Here is a 23,085-nt window from a genome sequence, read left to right as displayed (position 1 = left end):
TTTCAACTTTTGATCTAGTAAACTCCTGACCATCTGAAATCACTTGGCCGAATCATTGCCATCCATTCTCTATTCTCTCCATGCAGTCAGATCTGCTCAGGCTCCCATTGGACAGGGATGCTGTTATTATTATAGATCTCAAGTGGGAAGATTGTGGATTCATATAATGCAGCAGTGGATTTGATTCTGTTGCATTCTGCGGGCGTCATTAGCACCGACACGGGCTGTCTGGCAGTAGCTGCCATCATTGATGGTCTTTTTTGTTTACCCCATAATGTGATGTTAATTATTAGTTTTTAATGCCCACACACAACCGAGAAAGATTTTTTCACAATTAAAACTAAATAATGGTGTATACACTGCTTAGTTATCGATCACTGATAGCTCCATGATTTGAAAATCGAAATCGAAACATATATATACATATTTTGTGAATATACAGCATATACAAAACATTGTCAAAGTGCTCGCAGAAACAGAATTGATTTCTTACATTATCTACTTCCATATAACCGCACCACGCAGCCACATTCAACACGGAGGCCGAGTTGGAAGCGCCCGAATGCGGGCAGGAGGAGGAGCCCTCTTCGCCGCCGCTCACCCGAGGACTGCCGCTGCCCGTGCCCGAGATAGTGGCCATCAACCCCAGCGATCTGACGCCGTCCGTGCTGCAGCCGCACCTTCAACTTGAATGCCCTGCGCAAGCATGTCGTCGTCTGCGAGAAGATCTCAAAGAAGCGCAATACCTTTGATTCCTCGCGCCAGCGCCGCGAGGGCACAGCACTCTCCACGTATGTCCTTCCCAAAAACTTTGGTCTGCCCAATGCTGAGAAGGTGTCTGGAGTTCACAACCCCACCGCTGGGAGTCGGGATCCCGTAGGCACGGGATCCACAATACCAACAGAGGTGAGTACATCTGCCAATCAATCGAGCCATCGCTCAACTCCTTCTCTCTTTCTCTTTTTCTCTTCTGGATGCTGTTGCATATTCAGAGTGTGGGCTCTCCTCTGCCCATTCGTCGCAACTCCCAAACCGAGCTGGTTCGCTCTACGGCCCGAGCTTCCGTGCGTAGAGCAGGGGGCACAGCAACAGGAACAGGAGGTGCTGCAACATCGCCCGCAGGCGACCCAAACCATGTACCAGCCCGCGATCGCTCGCCGGCCAAGCGCATCAAGGGTGTGGCCTCCGAGCACTGTCCCCACTGCGAGCGGAACTTCAACGTGAAGGCCTTCGACCGGCATGTGGAGTGGTGCAAGGAGAAGGCGATTCAGGCCACCATGAAGCTGACCAACACCCAGGAGACGTCGAAAGCAAAGGAACGGCTGGACGCCAGGAAGCAATACAGGCCGCCCAATCTCAAGTAAGCCTGGTTTTCGATGACATGTCCTTCGACATATGTATTCTTGTTTGACACTAGTCACACACTTGCCACAAACCCAGACACTACCAATTTATTATTCCAATTATTTTTTCTGTTTGCCGTTTCAATTTCCACTCGCAATGAATAATTATAGGACGAAGCGCTCAATCAACCGGAACAAGTACTCCGGCAACCACGAGGCTCTGCTGGACGCCGGCGACATGACGGCCCCCAAGCAGAGCCTGATGTCGCTCCCCTCCATGACCTCGTCCGTGCACAGTGATAAGTGAGGACCAAGGGATAGATATAGTTATAGATATAGAGGCTAGAGATACTTAGATACACCTAATCCAATCGCTCCTCTGTCGTTGCTTTAGTTGTCGTTGACTAATCCCCGTATCCCCACCAGTATCCGTAATTGTAAACGTATCCTTGTGGTAGACAGATACTTCGTATTGCGCCTTGCGCCTCACCGTAGTGAGAGCATATATATCCATCAGCGAACTCAACTCATGCTCCTCCCACTCAGCCCTCCTAAAGCAAATAAGCTGGCACGCCCCCAACCAAAGAACGGGACGCCCGCAGTCCGCAGCAAGGCCGAGGGAGCCAGGACAAAAGTCACTCAAAACACAGTCACCTTGTGCGTGACCCAAGACGACGATCCACCAGCAGCACCAGCTCCGCCAAAGGAGCGCGTCCTACGCGCCAAACGCAAGCCTATCGAGACTTGTGACCGCATCACCGAAACCATGGATCGCTTGCGAAGCCAATCCAGTGGCGAAACCCTCCAGCTGGACTGTGTGGAGGCGGCACCGCTGAAGCCAGCCGCCAGGCTCCGCAAACGGATGACCAATCGGGAAAGGGTCGATGCTGCCGAGAAGGAAATGCCGGCACTCATAGATAATGACCATATCTATCAGGTTGCTGAATCTGGATCAGATCGGATCATTTTTGTAGCCAAAAGGAACAAATCAATTTGCAGTGGCTACACAGCCCCCGACGTCACGCTCAGACTGATTTTCTGTCTCTCTCGCACGCACTCTTTGTCGTGTCGTTCAATATTAGCGGCGTCTGCCGGAGAGAGCCATACTGACTTAGTATCGGGTATAACTGTAGAGTTGCGGTGTCCGCAGCAACTCACAACGTTCCACCTCGTTATACCCGATACTCAAAATGAGTATTGGGGTATATTAGATTTGTGGTAAAAGTGGATGTGTGTAACGTCCAGAAGGAATCGTTTCCGACCCCATAAAGTATATATATTCTTGATCAGCATCAATAGCCGAGTCGATTGAGCCCTGTCTGTCTGTCCGTCTGTCCGTCCGTCCGTCCGTCCCCTTCAGCGCCTAGTGCTCAAAGACTATAAGAGCTAGAGCAACGATGTTTTGGATCCAGACTTCTGTGATATGTCACTGCTACAAAAATATTTCAAAACTTCGCCCCGCCCACTTTCGCCCCCACAAAGGACGAAAATCTGTGGCATCCACATTTTTAAAGATACGATAAAACCAAAAACGCAGAATCGGTGAGGATGACCATATCTTCTACAGTACAAAATCTGAACCAGATCGTATAATGATTATAGCCAGAATCAAGAAAACAATTTCATTCTTTCTCGCTCTGTCTCTCTCTAACACACAGGTTTCATGGTCGGTTTTGTCAATTGCAAAATATGAGTTCAAGGATCTCAGAACCTATAAGAGCCAGAGCAACCAAATTTGGTATCCACACTCCTGTGATATCGGACCTTGACCGTTTCGACCAAATTTCGCCACACCCCCTTCCGCCCCGCAAAGGACGAAAATCTGGGGCATCCACAAATCTCAGAGACTATTAAGGCTAGAGTAAACAAATTTGGTATCCGCACTCCTGTTAGATCTTACTATAAAACGTGTATCTCAAAATTTCGCCCCACCCCCTTCCGCCCACACAAAGAACGAAAATCTGTTGCATCCACAATATTGCACATTCGAAAAAACTAAAAACGCAGAATCATAGATAATGACCATATCTATCAGATTGCTGAATATGGATCAGATCAGATCATTTTTATAGCCAATAGGAACAAATCAATTTGCAGTGGCTACGCAGCGCCCGACGTCACGCTCAGACTGATTTTCTGTCTCTCTCGCACGCACTCTTTGTCGTGTCGTTTAATATTAGCGGCGTCTGCCATACTGACTTAGTATCGGGTATAACCGTAGAGTTGCGGTGTCCGCAGCAACTCACAACGTTCCCCCTCGTTTTTGGTTGTGATTGTGGTGTTTCCATTCTAATGGGTCCCAACTCCCGGGTCGTTGTTCCTGTTCGCTTGCGCAGTCGCGTTATTAATCTCATGGTTGTCTATGCAAGCAGTGAGGCCATGCTAGGGTTGACTCTTGCCTTCACGGGGTCATGAGTTCAGAGCCGGATCCGCGCTAGTCGGGAGCGTTGCTCAACCGAGCCTGCACCACCAACTTAATGGCGACGAATCAGGAAGCGTACCTAGGAGAACTGCCAGTTTTTAACGGGACGGGGGCGGCCTCAGCATTAGCCTAGAAGCTATTTCAGCAGGATTTCACTCCGCTTACTGAAAATCTAGAATACTGACGCCGTCAGCCCAAAAACGTCTTTCCGTGCCGGTGTTTCCAGTTGTATAATCAATGCTGTACTGGTCTCGGCCTTGATGCCGTGTTTTGTCGCCTCCTGCGACAGGCAGCGGCTCGCCGTGGTGGTTACTATTATTAGGTTCCACTACCTTTAGTACGACTGTCCCTAGTACGTCCCATATCACCGCTCCCGCGGGACTGCCGCTAGGCATTACTTCGCGGTGCGGGCTGTGGGGTCATCCTTCTGGCTTAGTTTGTCCGGCTTCGCTCCAGCCTGCGCAGCTCCTTGATCACGCTTGCTGCCATGTAGGCGACCGCGTTCCAAGATTGCTCATCGGCTAGCATCTGGTCGGTGAGGGTGTCCACACTCACTTCTGCAAGCGTCTCCCCTAGCCTCGTTCGTTCTTGCGAGAAGCGGGGGCATACAAAGAAGACGTGCTCTGCATCCTCGTCGACTTCAGGCCCGCAGCAGCTGCAATAGGGGTCGTCAGCATGCCTAAAGCGATGCAGGTACTGCTTGAAGCAGCCATGCCCCGTCAGCAGTTGGCCCAAATAATGGTCCATTTGGCCGTGCCTTCTTCGCAGCCATGGGCTAAGCTGGGGAAGGAGACGTCTGGTCCACCTCCCTTTTGCCGCTTGGTCCGAGCGCCGTTGCCACTGGGCTATAGTGCGCTCTCGCCGCTCGCTGGCTACCTCCACTCCGCTCTGCCGCTCAGCTGCCAGGAGATCCAGTGGGACCATGCCTGCCACAATAAGTGCGGCGTCTTCAGACACCGTCCGGAAGCAGCATGTAACCCTCAGGGCACAGCGTCGGTATGCGCTTCTGCAGTCTCTTCTGTATGTGGAAACCATCATTGCTGGTGCCCACACTGCTGATCCATATAAGATTATGGAGGTGACCACCCCAGCGATGAGCTGCCTGCTACGCTGCCGTGGTCCCCCTGTATTGGCCATCATCCTGCTTATGGCCGCCGTTGCTGCAGTCGCTTTTGCGCTGGCGTATTCCAGGTGGGCCTTGAAGTTCAGCCTCTGGTCCATCATTACCCCTAGGTACTTTAGCGCAGGCTTGGTCCTGATGATCGTGCTACCAACTCTCACGCATGCCTGCTCGACCTTTTTTCTGCTGCTCATTAGCACAGCCTCCGTCTTCTTCTTCGCCAATGCTAGCCCGTTGGCTGCGAGCCAGGCCACTATCATACCGACTCCTACGTTGGTTTTCTCCTCTACGTCTCTTACGTGTTTCGACACTGTCACCAGTGCTATGTCGTCGGCGAAGCCCACCAGGGTGCACCCTTCCGGTAATGTAAGCCGCAGGATATCGTCATACATCACGTTCCACAGTATCGGCCCTAGGACCGAGCCCTGTGGGACGCCTCCGGTGATTTGGTGATGTTCTGCTCCTTCTTCCGTGTCGTAGATCAGGACGCGGTCCGCAAAATAGCTTCGCAGAGTCCGTGTGATTTGCTCAGATATACCCCTCCTGGTCAGGGCCTCTAGGATGCTCTTCCAGCTGGCAGAGTTGAAGGCGTTTCGTACGTCTAGTGTACATACTAGGCAGTACTTTTTGTCGCCTCCAGCCCATCGCGTTCCTGCCATGGCTTCCCTGGCAAGGTTTGTCACCATCTCGATGGCGTCAGTGGTGCTCCTCTGCTTGCGGAACCCGAATTGGAGGTCGGAAAGTCCGCGACGCTCAGCCAGTTCCGCCTCCAGTCGGTTACATACCATCCTCTCGAAAATCTTGCCCATGGTATCCAGCATGCACAGCGGCCGGTATGACGTTGGGTCGTTGAGCTCTTTGCCTGGCTTGGGTATCAGAACCAGCCTTTGCCGTTTCCATGCTCGTGGGACTGTCCGCTCCGCTAGGCACTGGGTGTACATTGTGGCGAATGCTTCCGGATGGGCTCTAATTATGCATTTTAGTGCTGCATTAGGGACTCCATCTGGACCTGCCGCTTTCCCGATCTTCAGCTTACCCGTGGCCTCCAGTACTTCTCTGGCAGTGATGATGGTGGTGGTGTCCCTCAGGCTAGCTCCTTCTACCCTAGCTTCCTCTTGTAAGAGTGGTTGTCTAGGGAATAGGGTGCCGACTATCTCTCTCATATGCACCGGATCCTTGGGCATAGGCTGTCTGTTTAATCTCCCCATGACTAGTTTGTATGCTCCACCAAAAGGTTCCGCATCGGCCGCATCGCAGAGCTCCTTGAAGCATTTGAGTTTGCTGCTTCTGATGGCCTCCTTCAGCTCTTTTCTTTTGGCCTTGAATGCCGCGCCATTTCTGCCAAATTGGGCGGAGCCTCTTGCTCGCTGGTAGGCACGCCGAGCTGCGCAGCACTCCCTCCTGGCCTTGGCAATGTGCTCATTCCACCACGGTACTGGCCGGTGCCTGCTTCCTCCGATCTTTCTTTTTTTCATGGCTGCATCACAGGCCGCTTTGACGGTCCTGTAAACGGCAAGCGCGGATGCTTCAGCATCCCCGGCGGCGCTTAGGTTTTCTGCTGCCGAGAGGAGCGCGGCTCTGCTCCTCCTTGTACCCGGCCTGGAGCGCCCGCTGTATCCTTGTTGTGTTCCTGGGTGCAAAGGTTTCCGTCATTACGGCTAAGTGGTCGCTATGGGTGTAAGCACTCAGCACTTGCCACTTCGCGTGGCGTGCGAGCTCTGGGCTTGCAAAGGTGAGGTCTATAATAGACTCCCGCCCTGCTTTGCTGAACGTTGGTGTGGTTCCTGTGTTGAGGAGACAGACGTTCAGGCTTGCAAACTCGTCCAGGAGCGATGTCCCACGGGGTGTGTTCTTGGCGCTGCCACAAGTCGTGGCCCAGGCGTTAAAGTCGCCCGCTATCAGGACCGGCGATTTGCCTCGTGCGTCGTTAGCGATGTTGCTGATGATCGCCTCATACTCCTGCTGCGTGAACCTTGGTGCTATGTAGCAGCTGTAGACAAAAGTCCCGCTGTGCTTAGCTCTCACATATCCCACTCTGGATGCTCTGTGGGTAAGCTGGCCTGGTTGTGGGCCACAGCTCCAGATTGCTGCTCCTCCGTCTGAGCTTTGCTGCCAGACTCCTTCGTGTTTCTTGCCGTACGGCTCGCTGAGTAGCGCTATGTCGATCTTCTGCTCCAGGACTGTTTGCGCCAACAGATCCTGAGCAGCTCGGCAGTGGTTTAGGTTGAGCTGCAGGAGCTTAACCATCAACCAGTTTTGCTAGTGCCTTCTTATACTCAGGGCAGCTGCGGCTGAGGGCCGAGTGGGCTGCTGAGCGGACGTCTCCTGGCTTGCCATCGCATAGTATGCACATTGGCGGGTTGTTGCACTGGTTGTGCTTGTGCCCCTCCCCACCACATTTGTAGCATGCATTGCTTGACACAGGCCGCTTGGATCTGCACCTGGCTGCAGTGTGTCCATAGGCCATGCACTTGAAGCAGCGGGTTGGCGCAATCCGTTGCCGCACGCGGCAGACAACCCAGCCGATTCGAACTTTTCCGAGCTCCAGGAGCTTCTTTGCGAGTGCGGGCTGAAGGTTCAGCGTAGCTACCTGCGTTGCGCCATATGCTTTTCGCATGTACGGCACTGCTCCTTGTGTTAAGTCGCCGTCGATCGCTGCAGCTATGGCCTCACATACCTCGTCGCCTGTCGTGAGCTCGTCTATGTTGAGTACCTCAACCGCGACTGTCTCCTGCATGGCCTTCACGGCTGCCTTGTCCCCAAGCGCTGCCTGGATGGCCATCTGTAGCTCCTGGGTGGCGGGGTCTGAGGATTGTTGCATCCTTAGAAGCAGCTCGCCCCAGGCAGTCTTCCTGATGCCCTGCTGCGTGTGCGTGTGTGTGTGTTTTTTCCACAAACACACAAACACTCCCCACAATGTATCACTTTGATTTCGGTAAGCGACAAAAACCCAACAAATACTATTGTACTTACATATTCATGGGAACAAGCTCAAGCTCTGTGAATATAAGGTGAAGCATTAGGTTCCCACTGTTTTGGTTCATGGGAAGCATCGCCAAGTGTCAAACAGTTGGAAGTTCAAAGTGTTGCCAAGAACTGGAATGAGAAAACCGTTTGTATTATGCTTTACCTTATTTCACATCAGAAAACAACACATTTATGGGCCTGATGTCTTAAGTGGCTTATAGAGCTTGCCCAACAGCGGACCGACAACAGCTGCAACGAAAAGACCCATGAAAGACTATGGAAAATGCTTGGAACCGACTAGACGCGGACTAGTGGATGGAATGGATGTGGATGTGGATAGGGAATCGTTTGATTATGAAAGAAGGAACAGACACATATATAGTCTCTTGGAAATTGCATTCATCACTCAGTTGTAGGGCTTTCAACTTTTGATCTAGTAAACTCCTGACCATCTGAAATCACTTGGCCGAATCATTGCCATCTATTCTCTATTCTCTCCATGCAGTCAGATCTGCTCAGGCTCCCATTGGACAGGGATGCTGTTATTATTATAGATCTCAAGTGGGAAGATTGTGGATTCATATAATGCAGCAGTGGATTTGATTCTGTTGCATTCTGCGGGCGTCATTAGCACCGACACGGGCTGTCTGGCAGTAGCTGCCATCATTGATGGTCTTTTTTGTTTACCCCATAATGTGATGTTAATTATTAGTTTTTAATGCCCACACACAACCGAGAAAGATTTTTTCACAATTAAAACTAAATAATGGTGTAAACACTGCTTAGTTATCGATCACTGATAGCTCCATGATTTGAAAATCGAAATCGAAACATATATATACATATTTTGTGAATATACAGCATATACAAAACATTGTCAAAGTGCTCGCAGAAACAGAATTGATTTCTTACATTATCTACTTCCATATAACCGCACCACGCAGCCACATTCAACACGGAGGCCGAGTTGGAAGCGCCCGAATGCGGGCAGGAGGAGGAGCCCTCTTCGCCGCCGCTCACCCGAGGACTGCCGCTGCCCGTGCCCGAGATAGTGGCCATCAACCCCAGCGATCTGACGCCCTGTCCGTGCTGCAGCCGCACCTTCAACTTGAATGCCCTGCGCAAGCATGTCGTCGTCTGCGAGAAGATCTCAAAGAAGCGCAATACCTTTGATTCCTCGCGCCAGCGCCGCGAGGGCACAGCACTCTCCACGTATGTCCTTCCCAAAAACTTTGGTCTGCCCAATGCTGAGAAGGTGTCTGGAGTTCACAACCCCACCGCTGGGAGTCGGGATCCCGTAGGCACGGGATCCACAATACCAACAGAGGTGAGTACATCTGCCAATCAATCGAGCCATCGCTCAACTCCTTCTCTCTTTCTCTTTTTCTCTTCTGGATGCTGTTGCATATTCAGAGTGTGGGCTCTCCTCTGCCCATTCGTCGCAACTCCCAAACCGAGCTGGTTCGCTCTACGGCCCGAGCTTCCGTGCGTAGAGCAGGGGGCACAGCAACAGGAACAGGAGGTGCTGCAACATCGCCCGCAGGCGACCCAAACCATGTACCAGCCCGCGATCGCTCGCCGGCCAAGCGCATCAAGGGTGTGGCCTCCGAGCACTGTCCCCACTGCGAGCGGAACTTCAACGTGAAGGCCTTCGACCGGCATGTGGAGTGGTGCAAGGAGAAGGCGATTCAGGCCACCATGAAGCTGACCAACACCCAGGAGACGTCGAAAGCAAAGGAACGGCTGGACGCCAGGAAGCAATACAGGCCGCCCAATCTCAAGTAAGCCTGGTTTTCGATGACATGTCCTTCGACATATGTATTCTTGTTTGACACTAGTCACACACTTGCCACAAACCCAGACACTACCAATTTATTATTCCAATTATTTTTTCTGTTTGCCGTTTCAATTTCCACTCGCAATGAATAATTATAGGACGAAGCGCTCAATCAACCGGAACAAGTACTCCGGCAACCACGAGGATCTGCTGGACGCCGGCGACATGACGGCCCCCAAGCAGAGCCTGATGTCGCTCCCCTCCATGACCTCGTCCGTGCACAGTGATAAGTGAGGACCAAGGGATAGATATAGTTATAGATATAGAGGCTAGAGATACTTAGATACACCTAACCCAATCGCTCCTCTGTCGTTGCTTTAGTTGTCGTTGACTAATCCCCCGTATCCCCACCAGTATCCGTAATTGTAAACGTATCCTTGTGGTAGACAGATACTTCGTATTGCGCCTTGCGCCTCACCGTAGTGAGAGCATATATATCCATCAGCGAACTCAACTCATGCTCCTCCCACTCAGCCCTCCTAAAGCAAATAAGCTGGCACGCCCCCAACCAAAGAACGGGACGCCCGCAGTCCGCAGCAAGGCCGAGGGAGCCAGGACAAAAGTCACTCAAAACACAGTCACCTTGTGCGTGACCCAAGACGACGATCCACCAGCAGCACCAGCTCCGCCAAAGGAGCGCGTCCTACGCGCCAAACGCAAGCCTATCGAGACTTGTGACCGCATCACCGAAACCATGGATCGCTTGCGAAGCCAATCCAGTGGCGAAACCCTCCAGCTGGACTGTGTGGAGGCGGCACCGCTGAAGCCAGCCGCCAGGCTCCGCAAACGGATGACCAATCGGGAAAGGGTCGATGCTGCCGAGAAGGAAATGCCGGCACTCAAATTCGAGGATCTCAATCGGTTGATCAAGGGAAAAGGTATGGGTTTGGGCTCTATAGTCAAATGTAGGGATATACCTTGTATATATGGGATGCCATGGGGTTCTACTGACCGTAGCGTGCAGTTTCCCAATTAACTTGGCTTACGAGTACTTGTCGGATCTAAGAAGCCGGAACTTGTTCATGGTTCGTAATTAATGCGCGCCGCCGCCTCAAAAGCATTCCAAAAAGATCACCGATGCATTAAGCTCTATAAGTGGCTGTCTAGGTGCAGCTATGGTATCCAATGGATGGGTTCTTAGAGGGAGAAGTGAAGGGTAACGCGAGAGTCTCGAGATAGAAATAGAACAAATAAAAATAATATATATAGTAGTCTTGTAGAGGTTCCTATAGGATCATGGCATTTCGATTTTAGATAGAAACTTTGAGAAAATAGAACCCATTCATACCAGGATTTTTTATCGAACTATAAGCTAATTGAAGCAACCTCCCATACACCCACACGCTGCCCACGTCAGGCCCTACGACCATCGTAAAAGCAACTAAAATGGATGAAACACCGCAGGAGGTGGTTAAAGTGAAGGTGCGTTCCTCCACATCGCTAGTGCGGCAGGCGCGTCGCCGCATCCGCACACGGGAGCATCCCAGCTTGGAGTTGTGCAGCTTGGAGCAGGAAATGACCCAAGCCTCATTCCCACCGCCATCATCGCCAACTAAGAAAGCGAACTCCATGCAGATATCGACCGAAGATAATATGGATTGCAGCCTTGTGCCTCTGTCGCGGAGACCGCGTGTTGCCTATTCCGATTACGAGGACGATTCGCCGCGAGCCGAGATCCAAATCAAAATGGAAACGACCACCACGCGAACTGTGTGCCGGCCCAAGAAGCGGACTGGCCAGGCCACCATGGAGATGAACAGTTCGTTACCCATGCGGGCCCTGCCCATGCCCCAGCTGCAGCAAAGCCTGGAGGCCCTCGGCCACACCATGAGCCATACCAAGCTGCCCAGACTGCACCTCGGCAGCGATCGGCTGCAGTTCGAGCGCGATGTCATTGAAATGGACAACGAATCGAGTGAGCTGGAATGTAGCAAGGAAAATATGATGAGGAGGTCCGCGAAGATCCTCGAACGCACGTCCAGTCCGAATAGCGGAGAGTTCCCGCAGGTCGAGAACAGCGACGTAGAAGCTGAGAGCGATCAGCGGCCTGTCACGAAGCTGCCTCTTGTGGCCAAACAGAGCGGCAGCAGGATCAGTCGCTGCCTGGTGATGCTCGAGCAGGACGAGGATGGAAAAATGTACATCAAGGAGCCGCCTGCCAAGGACGACAGCCACTCGCTTCCCAATTCCCGCCGCGGAGGCACCTTCAAGAGGTTTGTAGCCTGCTAATCTGATTCACCCTCCTCCTCTTCCTCCTCATGCGACAGCCAGGCTATGCACAGACGGGCGGGTTACCATTAAAGCTTTCCCACAGAAACTTTCTACCATTTTGCGCTCTTTCTCTCACTTTCCTGCATCCTTTCCAATCTCCTGCATAGCGGCCTCAGTGGAGTCAGCGTCCGCGGCGACAAGTACGATCCCTTCCTCTCGGCCAAAAGTCAGCTGGAGGAGCTTTGCTCCCCCGGCACGCCGCCGGAGCAGGAGGAGGTTTCGGTTCCCCCAACAGCCACACTAACAGCCACACCAAGTCTTTCCATGACCACCTCGTTGACCATGCCGAGCAGCAAGGCACCGCCGACCACACCGAAACCCTCACCTGCCTCCAACTTCCGGCGCTTTTCCTCTCTGCGGGGCCCCCGGCGCAGACCGCTGCTGCCTAGTCGTCCGTTGTTTGCGACCAACTATCGCCCCACCATACAGCGGGGCCTCTCCGACGAGGGTCCCATCTCCACGAACTTCCTCAAGCCGGAGGAGTACGACGAGATGCCGGTGCGCGCCTCCTGCGTCAACGACTTCCACAGTCCACGCGTGGTCCGCCGGGATACGAGTACGTCCAACCGCAAACAGATGCTGAAGCTACCGGTGGGCGTTGGCGCTGCCAGCGAGACCCCAGCTCAGGCACTGCCCGGGCGTAACGTGGCCATCCCTGGCGGTGTTCGTTAAATACGAACACGAGCTGGAAGAGCTGAATGCCAAGGCAGCGGAGGTGGCAGCCGCCAGTCAGCTGACAAACAAGGAGCTCAAGGATAAGAGCAACAACCTGAGCAAGCAGAACTCGGCCAAGAACCTGACCACGTCCAGCAATCCCGGCCAGCTGCCGCCCCTGGCCCTGACCACGGTGACACCAGAATCAGCACCAGCCACAGCCCCACCCCCAGTTGCCGTGTCGGCCAAGGAGAATAACGAGAAGAGAGTGCCCCTTGCGGCTGGAGCACATCAGCAGACCAGCGACGGCGACGCCATCAGTCCATCAGCCCGACAGCGGTGGGGCGAACACCCTAACACCCATCAAGCTGGAGAGCATCTACGGCTTTGGTCGTCCGGCCGCAGCGGGCGGCGGACAGTTCATCGACCCAAAGCTGATCAACGCATGCGATAATCTGCACGATAATCTGCTGAAGCGAAAGATGCGCTTGGGACGCAATCAGTTTCTGTACGATGCCTCGCCGGAAGATGCCGATGCCTCGTCGGGGTGCTCCGCCGACGATGAGGCCAATCGGTCCTCAACGGAGTACGACGAGCAGTGCTGGCAGCAGCAGCAGAAGCAACTGCTGGCCAATCCAATGCCCCTGGTCATGCCGATGGGCAACATGCCCACCTTCGACGACTTTGACTTTGAGGAGTTTCTCTCCTCATTCGAGAACGAGAATGACGACGAGCAGTTCCCGCTGTTCAAAGATTGTCGCGAATTCCTGCTGAATTCCATAAAGCGACTTCGACCCCACAACAGACCACTACAGCCACACTGAGACCGGCCACCACCAGTAGCATCCTTCAGCCCAAGTCACAGCCCACTAAAGACCCTCACACCCACAGATCCAACTCGAATAGTTCAAATAGCAAGGGAGGCGCGAAATTGCGCCAGCAATCGAATGCATCCAGTGCTAGCAGCCACGACGAAAAGATGCAGCAGATGGTGGGGAAGAGGCCAGTCGAGGATCAGCAGAAGCGGGAGATCTTCATCAGCATCGAGACGGAGACATATGCCCACGGCCGTTCGCCAATTTCACCCGACTCCCTGCGCCACATGGTGGGCAATTCACAGACGCCCATCGACGTGCTGCACATCGAGAATGGCAACGAGCCGGAGCACGCTCGGTTCAGAAAGATCAGCGATACAGAGGACGCCTATGTCGACGCCCAGGGCGGGCCTGAGCATCGGGCCAACCAGTTGGCTGGTAATGCCAACAGACTGGCCCTATTATCGAGCGACTCCGTCCAGGTCAATAACGCTAAAAATCTGATCCAGCAAATGCAGAGCGAGTTTCGGCAACTGGGCGAGGATGCCGGCGCCTCAATCCGTACCCTGTTCATCAAAAGACCCGAAGAGCAGGGTACAGCAAGGGAATTGGATCCGGAGCCAGTGCAACAACTTCAGCAGCAGGAGCAGCATCAGTTGAAGGCCAGCTCCCCCTTGACACCCTCAGCATCAGCGGATTCCGACGAGCTAAGCAGCCTCGATGGTTATCCCATGTCCTCGTCCCACTCGTCTCGTCGCGGCGCTAGCTCCAAGCTAAGCTCCGACTCTGCCTATGGCAGGTGAGTAATCTGCCATGATGACTTTCATTGAATAATTTGTCTTGCATTTCTATTGCAGCACCAACTCCCCCTACAGCCTGTCGCGACAGCGGTCCGGCGACCTACAACCGGGTACACCACGCAACCAGAATCTGCTGCGTCCGCACACGGCCAGTGCCAAGCTGCCGAGCGCCATGACTGATGTCTCGACCCAGGCGCACACTGCCTATGGCACTCTCAAGGCACGTCAGAGGCTTTATGGCGGCGGCGGCGGCGGCGCTATCAATAGCATTGGCAATGGCAATACCGACGGAGCAGAATCCTCCAGTGGATCGGAGCACTCTCTGACAATGTCCACGCAGCAGCCGCAGGAACAACAGAAGCACAATAGACCAGACAGCAACTACAACTACCAGCAGCAGCAACAGCAGGTGCAATCCCAGCCAGTATATAACAACAACAACAACAATGGGCAGGCGTCGCTGACTCCAACCAAATCGCAGCATTCCCTGCTGAGCTGTAACTCCGCGTCCAGCCTAAGTTCGAGTATGAATATGTCCAAGTTCTGCCACGAGTGTGGCAGCAGGTTCATCATCGAGCACGCCAAGTTCTGCATGGAGTGCGGCGTGCGGCGAATGATACTCTAATCTCGGGTCTTAACCCCACGTAGATATTGTTGTACCCCATCCCCCACTCACAAAATCACATCGCAACACACTCACCCTGATGATGGATGCTGGTGACGAAGAGCGTCGTCCTGGGGTCGGGGTCTTTTATAAGTGTATACCAAATGTAGTTACTCACACGCAATCGAGGCAGCTAAGGAGAGCGTTTGATATGTCCTACACACAGAACAATAATAATATTTAATATATATATTTTATTATAAACCAAAAATGCGAACACAAATTTTTATATCGAACGAACGGAGACAGTCATTGCAGAAGAAGTTCATTAAATTGAGGTTTCTCTAATTAACTTTGCATTTCTCGTTAAGTGCACATTTCTCTGACTCAAAACAAATGTAAACCATTAATCACTTTAAAAAAGTAAAATTGTTGATTAACAAAGACTGAACGAATTTATACGATGGCTCCTCCGCAAGCAAGATCGTAACTATTTTTAAACATTTTTCGAAAACTAACGCAGCAACTCCATTGTATTGTATTCTTTATAATCTGATTACTAATTATATAGAGACACTGCTTAAATATATATACTTTAAATGATAATGCTTACACAATTGCATCTAACTATCAATCCGGTTGAGCGTACCAAACGACATCCATTCATGGTTCTACTCATCCGGTCCGAGGAATTTCTCAAATAATACCTATTCTTTTCCTTTCGTTTACAGTGAAATAAATGGAGCGCTTATTACAGCTCTTAAAGACCGCAAGAGCAAGAGCAGCCCACTGTTACAGATAGACAAATAATACAAATAAAATTTAAAAAAAAATTAAAGTAAATGGTTACAAACAGATGCGTACTTTAGGAATGTTCTAGGCAGTCTCTGGGTCTTGCACATATAATTATCAGGGTACGGCAGCCGTTAGTCCTAGCTTATATCTCTAGAAGATTTTGTTCGATTTAGATTAGGGAAGAGCGTAGCTCTATGATATATTTAAAGCATTCATCATGGCACAGATGGCGGTGGAGATATTATCTGTAAAATAGGTGGTATAGCAAAATAAATCCAAGACTGTAGTTTAAGCACTTACCCATTTCTGGGATCACTTGCTTGGCTTTAACTAAGGCTTTTTTCGGATTTGCAGTGTTCACATTTTTGCCATCTTCCAAATCGCTTATAGCCACATGTTTTACCACGAAGTGCAATGAATCTCTCTTTTTGAAGAGATACGTTTGATGTTGGATGCACTCATCAATGATGAACTTGAAGTCGGGATGATGGCGCAGAGTGACGGGATTACCAATCAGTATGAGCAGCGCCTTGGGCCGCGAAATGAGCACATTGATGCGACGCGGGTTACGCATGAACCCCATATAGCTGAACGAACGCACCAGAGTGGCAATGATGATGAGCTTCTCTCTGCCCTGATAGGTCTCCACGCTGCCAACTTCCACATTGCCGAGGCCCTGCCGCTTAAGCTTCCGAATGATTAGGTTGCCCTGAGACGTGTATGGAGCCACCACACCGATGTCTTCCTGCTTTACCTCTATATTTGGGCCGAGGCCATTTTTTATCAAGCGCTTGACGTGCCAGCACAGAACCTCTGCCTCCAGCGAATTGAAGGAGCTGGTGGTGTGCTCCTCCTTTTTGGTGACTCCATGTGTGGCCTGGAAGATGATGGGGAACTGGCCATTGGGCAGCACATCCCATTCAGCGGCAAGGTTGACCTGTTCGTCCGGAGCCTTTGCGATTAGCTCTCCGCCGTAGTAGAGCTCGTTAAAAAGACGCACGATCTCGGGATGTGACCGATAGTTACGACGCAGACGCACCTGAAGGGTGCGATCGTAGTTGCCGTTCTCGTCTACCTTGTAGCAATCCGATGCCAGTAGTCGCTCCATGAGAGATTGATTCAAGCCAAGGGACGCAGCCCGGCTGCTTTTGATCACTGCTCCCAGCTGCTTGTGATCTCCGGACAGAATTACATGACAATCTTTGTTCTTTTTAACACCCACAATGCCCATAATAGTCTCCGGCACGGTGGAAGCTCCAGCCTCGTCGATGAATATGTGGGTGAAAAAGTCACCAAAGCCAGGCGTTAGCCAGGCGGCCGACAGTAACCAATGTGGCCACGATGATGGTATACGTAATCACATTACGCACTCGTAGATGCTTGAACAAATGGTCCGAGCAATTGGAGTTCTTCAGCAGCAAGGGCGGCACCAATTTCAGTACCTTCTTGAATATGCTGCGTGAATAGATTCGGATCAGCGGCTTTTCCCTTAAAAACATGAGCCGAAAGTTTCCTTCGATATACTCGCACAGTTTCATGGCAATCGTGTCGCAGGCCGAGTTCGAACCGGCTGTTACAAGGATGCGGCTTTGCGGTCGTCGAAGGCGCACCTGTAGAATGGCCTCCACAATGGTAGTGGTCTTGCCAGTGCCTGAATGGATAGAAGGTGTGAATTGTGTACGACTGTGGCTAGCATACCTGATGCTTACCTTGTGGTCCGAACACTATAAATGGAGCTTTGGGATTGGGTCCAGTCACAATCGTCTGCACCGCCTCCAACTGTTCTTCATTGTCGCCTATGGTCTCGTTCAGCAGCGAAATATGTGCTGGAGGAGCTTGCGGGGGCGGCGGTTGGATTTGCATCCAAGATGGAAGATTGCAGTCATGCAATGAAATCTTCGAGGTTTCTATCATTGTGGTTAGCCAATTCGGAAAGGGAAAGAGGTAACGACGGAGACCTGGCATCTCCGGGAGCATATTGACAGCGCGGTACATAAAGCGAAACGGAATACGCGTGGAGCGGAGAATTACATGAAAGCGTTGCGACTGCAACACATTGTCGTCTGGAAGTTTTCCCCTACTGAACTTGAAGTGAACACTGGTGCGGCAGACCTGTTCCACACTGGCCACATGGCGGCGCATCGGATCTTTAAAAGGCAGTTGCTCATGCGGATGTGGAAACAGGGCCGATATGAGCTCCTTTGGCAGCGGCGAGGCCATTAAACTGCACTTGGGTATCAAGACAACCTCATCGATTCCCGGGGACACCACTTCCTCGGCATTTACAGAATCTCTAGCAGAGAGAGCGACACGAAATGCATTTATATGTACTTTATGAACCGCCACATCCGGCTCGAAGAGCTGCGAGTACAGCTTCATTGTAGTCACATCCTCGATAGTAAGCAGAGTCAGCATCACCGAGGACGCATTGTAAAACTCCAACTTCTCGGTGCTCAAATAATGCGCAAAGATGGCGTCATTGTCGGTCAAATCGTCGTCCATAAAATTGTTTGTCTGGGCCTGCAGCATTTTCGCATTGGGCTCGTAGTACGGCAGGTCGCGCGTAAAGCCCGATGACCTGCAAAAATGTAATGGAAAACAGTAAAAATGCACTCCCTGGTACTCCTCACCTACCCGTTCTGTATCCCGATTCCCGGCATAGTTTCTCCGGCATTCGTTCCGTTTAATGGTTCCGATTTCGCTAGCTGTACCGTTTGTTTTAACCAAAAATCCACCTCGGTGCCTATATGCGACAGCTGCCGATCTAACTATAATTTGAAATTCATTATTAGCGAACTTCCACTAGTTGTGCTGCATGCTCACTTACAAGTTGCAGATTCATTCCGCTTGCGTGCATGCGCGTTGATGCCACTAAAAACAAGAATACACAAGTAAAAACAGGGACTGCGCGATAAGCATTCAGTAAAAAAAAGTTCCGTTAACTCTTAGCTCTGTCTGGTAGCTCTGCTTCGGTATTTCGAACTTTGCGGTATACGGCCACATTGCGCACTTGCTCCGCTCTCCCTCTCCAGATCATACATCTTGCGAATATCTTAGAGATGCGCAGCTTTAGGTCTAACGATTACCCAGTCGATAGTATCGAGGGCCGTTTGTTTGATCTCCTGTTGATTAACTTAACCCATTGTAGACCATTGGGTATTAAATGCACTCCAAGAATATTAAGAAACTTGAAGAACTTTAGCGCTGTTCTGGTAAAAAATATCGTTGCCCTTTTTTATGTATAGAGAAAGGACGGAGAAAAAAAACAGATAGAGAAAGTTCAGTTTTATTTTCAGCGGCGTAACTCACGCTGTTCACCTGTTTAATTTGAGGGGTTTAAGGGGGTTAAGTTTGCTGGTGTGTAATGTTTACAATGGACCAGGCCGACTCCAACGTTTAATTGAGGAAATTGAGACCAACGATGTGCCGGACGATGAGTTGTAACAGTTCGAGGAGACGCAGCCCCTCAGGATTGTGGACATCATAGACATGGCTACAGGGGAGGCCGAAGACAGTGACCAGAACTACGACTACGAGGAGGAAGGAGCGCTAATCAAGCGCTATGTGCAGGGAGTCCAGTGCCTAGAATTCCCAGACTTCTGCGCAAAGCTCGAGCCCAGCGACGAAGATGATGAAAATAATGGAGAGGAGGAAGCAGAGGAACAACCCACAGTGTCTGCGCAACGAAAACCGCCGGTGGGACAGCAGCAGGAAGGTGCTCGCTCCGGCGGTGGCGGAAATCTGGGGCGCAAGAGCCAGCTGAGCCCCGCTCTGCAAGGATTGATGGGCGAGGCGAACCTGAGCTTCGCGTACGGTCGGTATGAGACAGCCGAACGGATTTGCATGGAGATCATCCGCCAGAACCCGCTGGCCAGTGAGCCGTTCTACACGTTGGCCGAGATCTATGAAAATCGCAACGAGGTAAGTTCCTGCACTTCTCCACTCTCGCGGCACACTTGAACCCCCAGGATCGCGACATGTGGATAAGAGTCTCTGATTTGCTGGTGCAGCAGGGCAACATGGCCCGTGCCCGTCTTATTTATACAAAGACCATCAAAGTGCTTCCAAAAGGTTACTTGTTAAGGCTCCGAAAAGCCCAGCTCTTTCCGACCCCATAAAGTATATATAGATTCTTGATCAGCATCAATAGCCGAGTCGATTGAGCCATGTCTGTCTGTCCGTCTGTCCGCCTGTCCGTCCCCTTCAGCGCCTAGTGCTCAAAGACTATAAGAGCTAGAGCAACGATGTTTTGGATCCAGACTTCTGTGATATGTCACTGCTACAAAAATATTTCAAAACTTCGCCCCGCCCACTTCCGCCCCCACAAAGGACGAAAATCTGTGGCATCCACAATTTTAAAGATATGATAAAACCAAAAACGTAGAATTGTAGAGAATGACCATATCTTTAAGACTCCGGAATCTGAATTGGATCGTATTATTATTATAGCCAGCATCAAGAAAACAATTTCATTTTTTCTCGCCCTGTCTCTCTCTAACACACACGTAGCATAGGCGGCTTTGCTTAGAGTAAAACATTAGCGCCTAGATCTCAGAGACTACAAAAGCTAGAGCAACCAAATTTGGTACCCACACTCCTAATATATCGGACCGAGACGAGTTTGTTTCAAAATTTTGCCACACCCCCTTCCGCCACCGCAAAGGACGAAAATCTGGGGATATTCAAAAATCTCAGAGACTATTAAGGCTAGAGTAACCAAATTTGGTATCCGCACTTCTGTTAGATCTTACTATAAAACGTGTATCTCAAAATTTCGCCCCACCCCTTTCTGCCCACACAAAGGACGAAAATCTGTTGCATCCACAATATTGCACATTCGAGAAAACTAAAAACGCAGAATCATATATAATGACCATATCTATCAGATTGCTGAATCTGGATCAGATCAGATCATTTTTATAGCCAATAGGAACAAATCAATTTGCAGTGGCTACGCAGCGCCCGACGTCACGCTCAGACTGATTTTCTGTCTCTCTCGCACGCACTCTTTGTCGTGTCGTTTAATATTAGCGGCGTCTGCCGGAGGAGAGCCATACTTACTAAGTATCGGGTATAAGTGTAGAGTTGCGGTGTCCGCAGCAACTCACACAAATGAGTATTGGGGTATATTAGATTTGTGGTAAAAATGGATGTGTGTAACGTCCAGAAGGAATCGTTTCCGACCCCATAAAGTATATATATTCTTGATCAGCATCAATAACCGAGTCGATTGAGCCCTGTCTGTCTGTCCGTCTGTCCGTCCGTCCGTCCGTCCCCTTCAGCGCCTAGTGCTCAAAGACTATAAGAGCTAGAGCAACGATGTTTTGGACCCAGACTTCTGTGATATGTCACTGCTACAAAAATATTTCAAAACTTCGCCCCGCCCACTTCCGCCCCCACAAAGGACGAAAATCTGTGGCATCTACATTTTTAAAGATAGTATAAAACTAAAAACTCAGAATCGTAGAAGATGACTATATCTTCTAGAGTGCAAAATCTGAACCAAATCGTATAATTATTATAGCCAGAATCAAGAAAACAATTTCATTCTTTCTCGCTCTGTCTCTCTCTAACACACAGGTTTCATGGTTGGTTTTGCCAATTGCAAAATATGAGTTCAAGGATCTCAGAACCTATAAGAGCCAGAGCAACCAAATTTGGTATGCACACTCCTGTGATATCGGACCTTGAGCGTTTCGTGTCCAAATTTCGCCACACCCCCTTCCGCCCACGCAAAGGACGAAAATCTGGGGCATCCACAAATCTCAGAGACTATTAAGGCTAGAGTAACCAAATTTGGTATCCGCACTTCTGTTAGATCTCACTATAAAACATATATCTCAGAATTTCGCCCCACCTCCTTCCGCCCCCACAAAAGACGAAAATCTGTTGCATCCACAATATTGCACATTCGAGAAAACTAAAAACGCAGAATCATAGATAATGACCATATCTATCAGATTGCTGAATCTGGATCAGATCGGATCATTTTTGTAGCCAAAAGGAACAAATCAATTTGCAGTGGCTACGCAGCCCCCGACGTCACGCTCAGACTGATTTTCTGTCTCTCTCGCACGCACTCTTTGTCGTGTCGTTCAATATTAGCGGCGTCTGCCGGAGAGAGCCATACTGACTTAGTATCGGGTATAACTGTAGAGTTGCGGTGTCCGCAGCAACTCACAACGTTCCACCTCGTTATACCCGATACTCAAAATGAGTATTGGGGTATATATATAAAGTATATATATTCTTGATCAGCATCAATAGCCGAGTCGATTGAGCCCTGTCTGTCTGTCCGTCTGTCCGTCCGTCCGTCCGTCCGTCCGTCCGTCCCCTTCAGCGCCTAGTGCTCAAAGACTATAAGAGCTAGAGCAACGATGTTTTGGATCCAGACTTCTGTGATATGTCACTGCTACAAAAATATTTCAAAACTTTCGTATAAAACTAAAAACTCAGAATCGTAGAAGATGACTATATCTTCTAGAGTGCAAAATCTGAACCAGATCGTATAATTATTATAGCCAGAATCAAGAAAACAATTTCATTCTTTCTCGCTCTGTCTCTCTCTAACACACAGGTTTCATGGTTGGTTTTGCCAATTGCAAAATATGAGTTCAAGGATCTCAGAACCTATAAGAGCCAGAGCAACCAAATTTGGTATGCACACTCCTGTGATATCGGACCTTGACCGTTTCGTGTCCAAATTTCGCCACACCCCCTTCCGCCCACGCAAAGGACAAAAATCTGGGGCATCCACAAATCTCAGAGACTATTAAGGCTAGAGTAACCAAATTTGGTATCCGCACTTCTGTTAGATCTCACTATAAAACATATATCTCAGAATTTCGCCCCACCTCCTTCCGTCCCCACAAAAGACGAAAATCGGTTGCATCCACAATATTGCACATTCGAGAAAACTAAAAACGCAGAATCATAGATAATGACCATATCTATCAGATTGCTGAATCTGGATCAGATCGGATCATTTTTGTAGCCAAAAGGAACAAATCAATTTGCAGTGGCTACGCAGCCCCCGACGTCACGCTCAGACTGATTTTCTGTCTCTCTCGCACGCACTCTTTGTCGTGTCGTTCAATATTAGCGGCGTCTGCCGGAGAGAGCCATACTGACTTAGTATCGGGTATAACTGTAGAGTTGCGGTGTCCGCAGCAACTCACAACGTTCCACCTCGTTATACCCGATACTCAAAATGAGTATTGGGGTATATATATAAAGTATATATATAAAGTATATATATTCTTGATCAGCATCAATAGCCGAGTCGATTGAGCCCTGTCTGTCTGTCCGTCTGTCCGTCCGTCCGTCCGTCCGTCCCCTTCAGCGCCTAGTGCTCAAAGACTATAAGAGCTAGAGCAACGATGTTTTGGATCCAGACTTCTGTGATATGTCACTGCTACAAAAATATTTCAAAACTTCGCCCCGCCCACTTCCGCCCC

At 50.4% G+C, this 23,085-nt stretch overlaps 1 protein-coding gene and 1 pseudogene across 2 annotated transcripts; one reads left to right on the top strand and one right to left on the bottom strand.

Moving 5' to 3' along the window:
- The first annotated feature begins 7,786 nt into the window (after nt 1–7,786).
- On the top strand, nt 7,787–15,403 carry LOC117191952. 2 transcript variants are annotated; one of them, XM_033396695.1, is made up of 8 exons: nt 7,787–7,820; nt 8,797–9,179; nt 9,266–9,633; nt 9,788–9,919; nt 10,164–10,567; nt 11,047–11,902; nt 13,506–14,228; nt 14,305–15,403. In XM_033396695.1, the coding sequence occupies exons 1-8, from the start codon at nt 7,802–7,804 to the stop codon at nt 14,852–14,854; spliced, it is 3,435 nt and encodes a 1,144-aa protein (XP_033252586.1). In that variant the 5' UTR covers nt 7,787–7,801; the 3' UTR covers nt 14,855–15,403. The 2 variants fall into 2 exon arrangements, with proteins under 2 accessions (XP_033252586.1, XP_033252585.1); XM_033396694.1 differs by having other exon boundaries at nt 14,287–15,403.
- LOC117191953 overlaps nt 15,073–23,085 on the bottom strand; it is a 29,123-nt pseudogene continuing 21,110 nt past the window's right edge.

The sequence above is a fragment of the Drosophila miranda genome, assembly GCF_003369915.1.
Source record: "Drosophila miranda strain MSH22 chromosome Y unlocalized genomic scaffold, D.miranda_PacBio2.1 Contig_Y1_pilon, whole genome shotgun sequence".
Taxonomy (NCBI): Eukaryota; Metazoa; Arthropoda; class Insecta; order Diptera; family Drosophilidae; genus Drosophila; species Drosophila miranda.
This window is presented reverse-complemented; position numbering and strand designations above follow the sequence as displayed.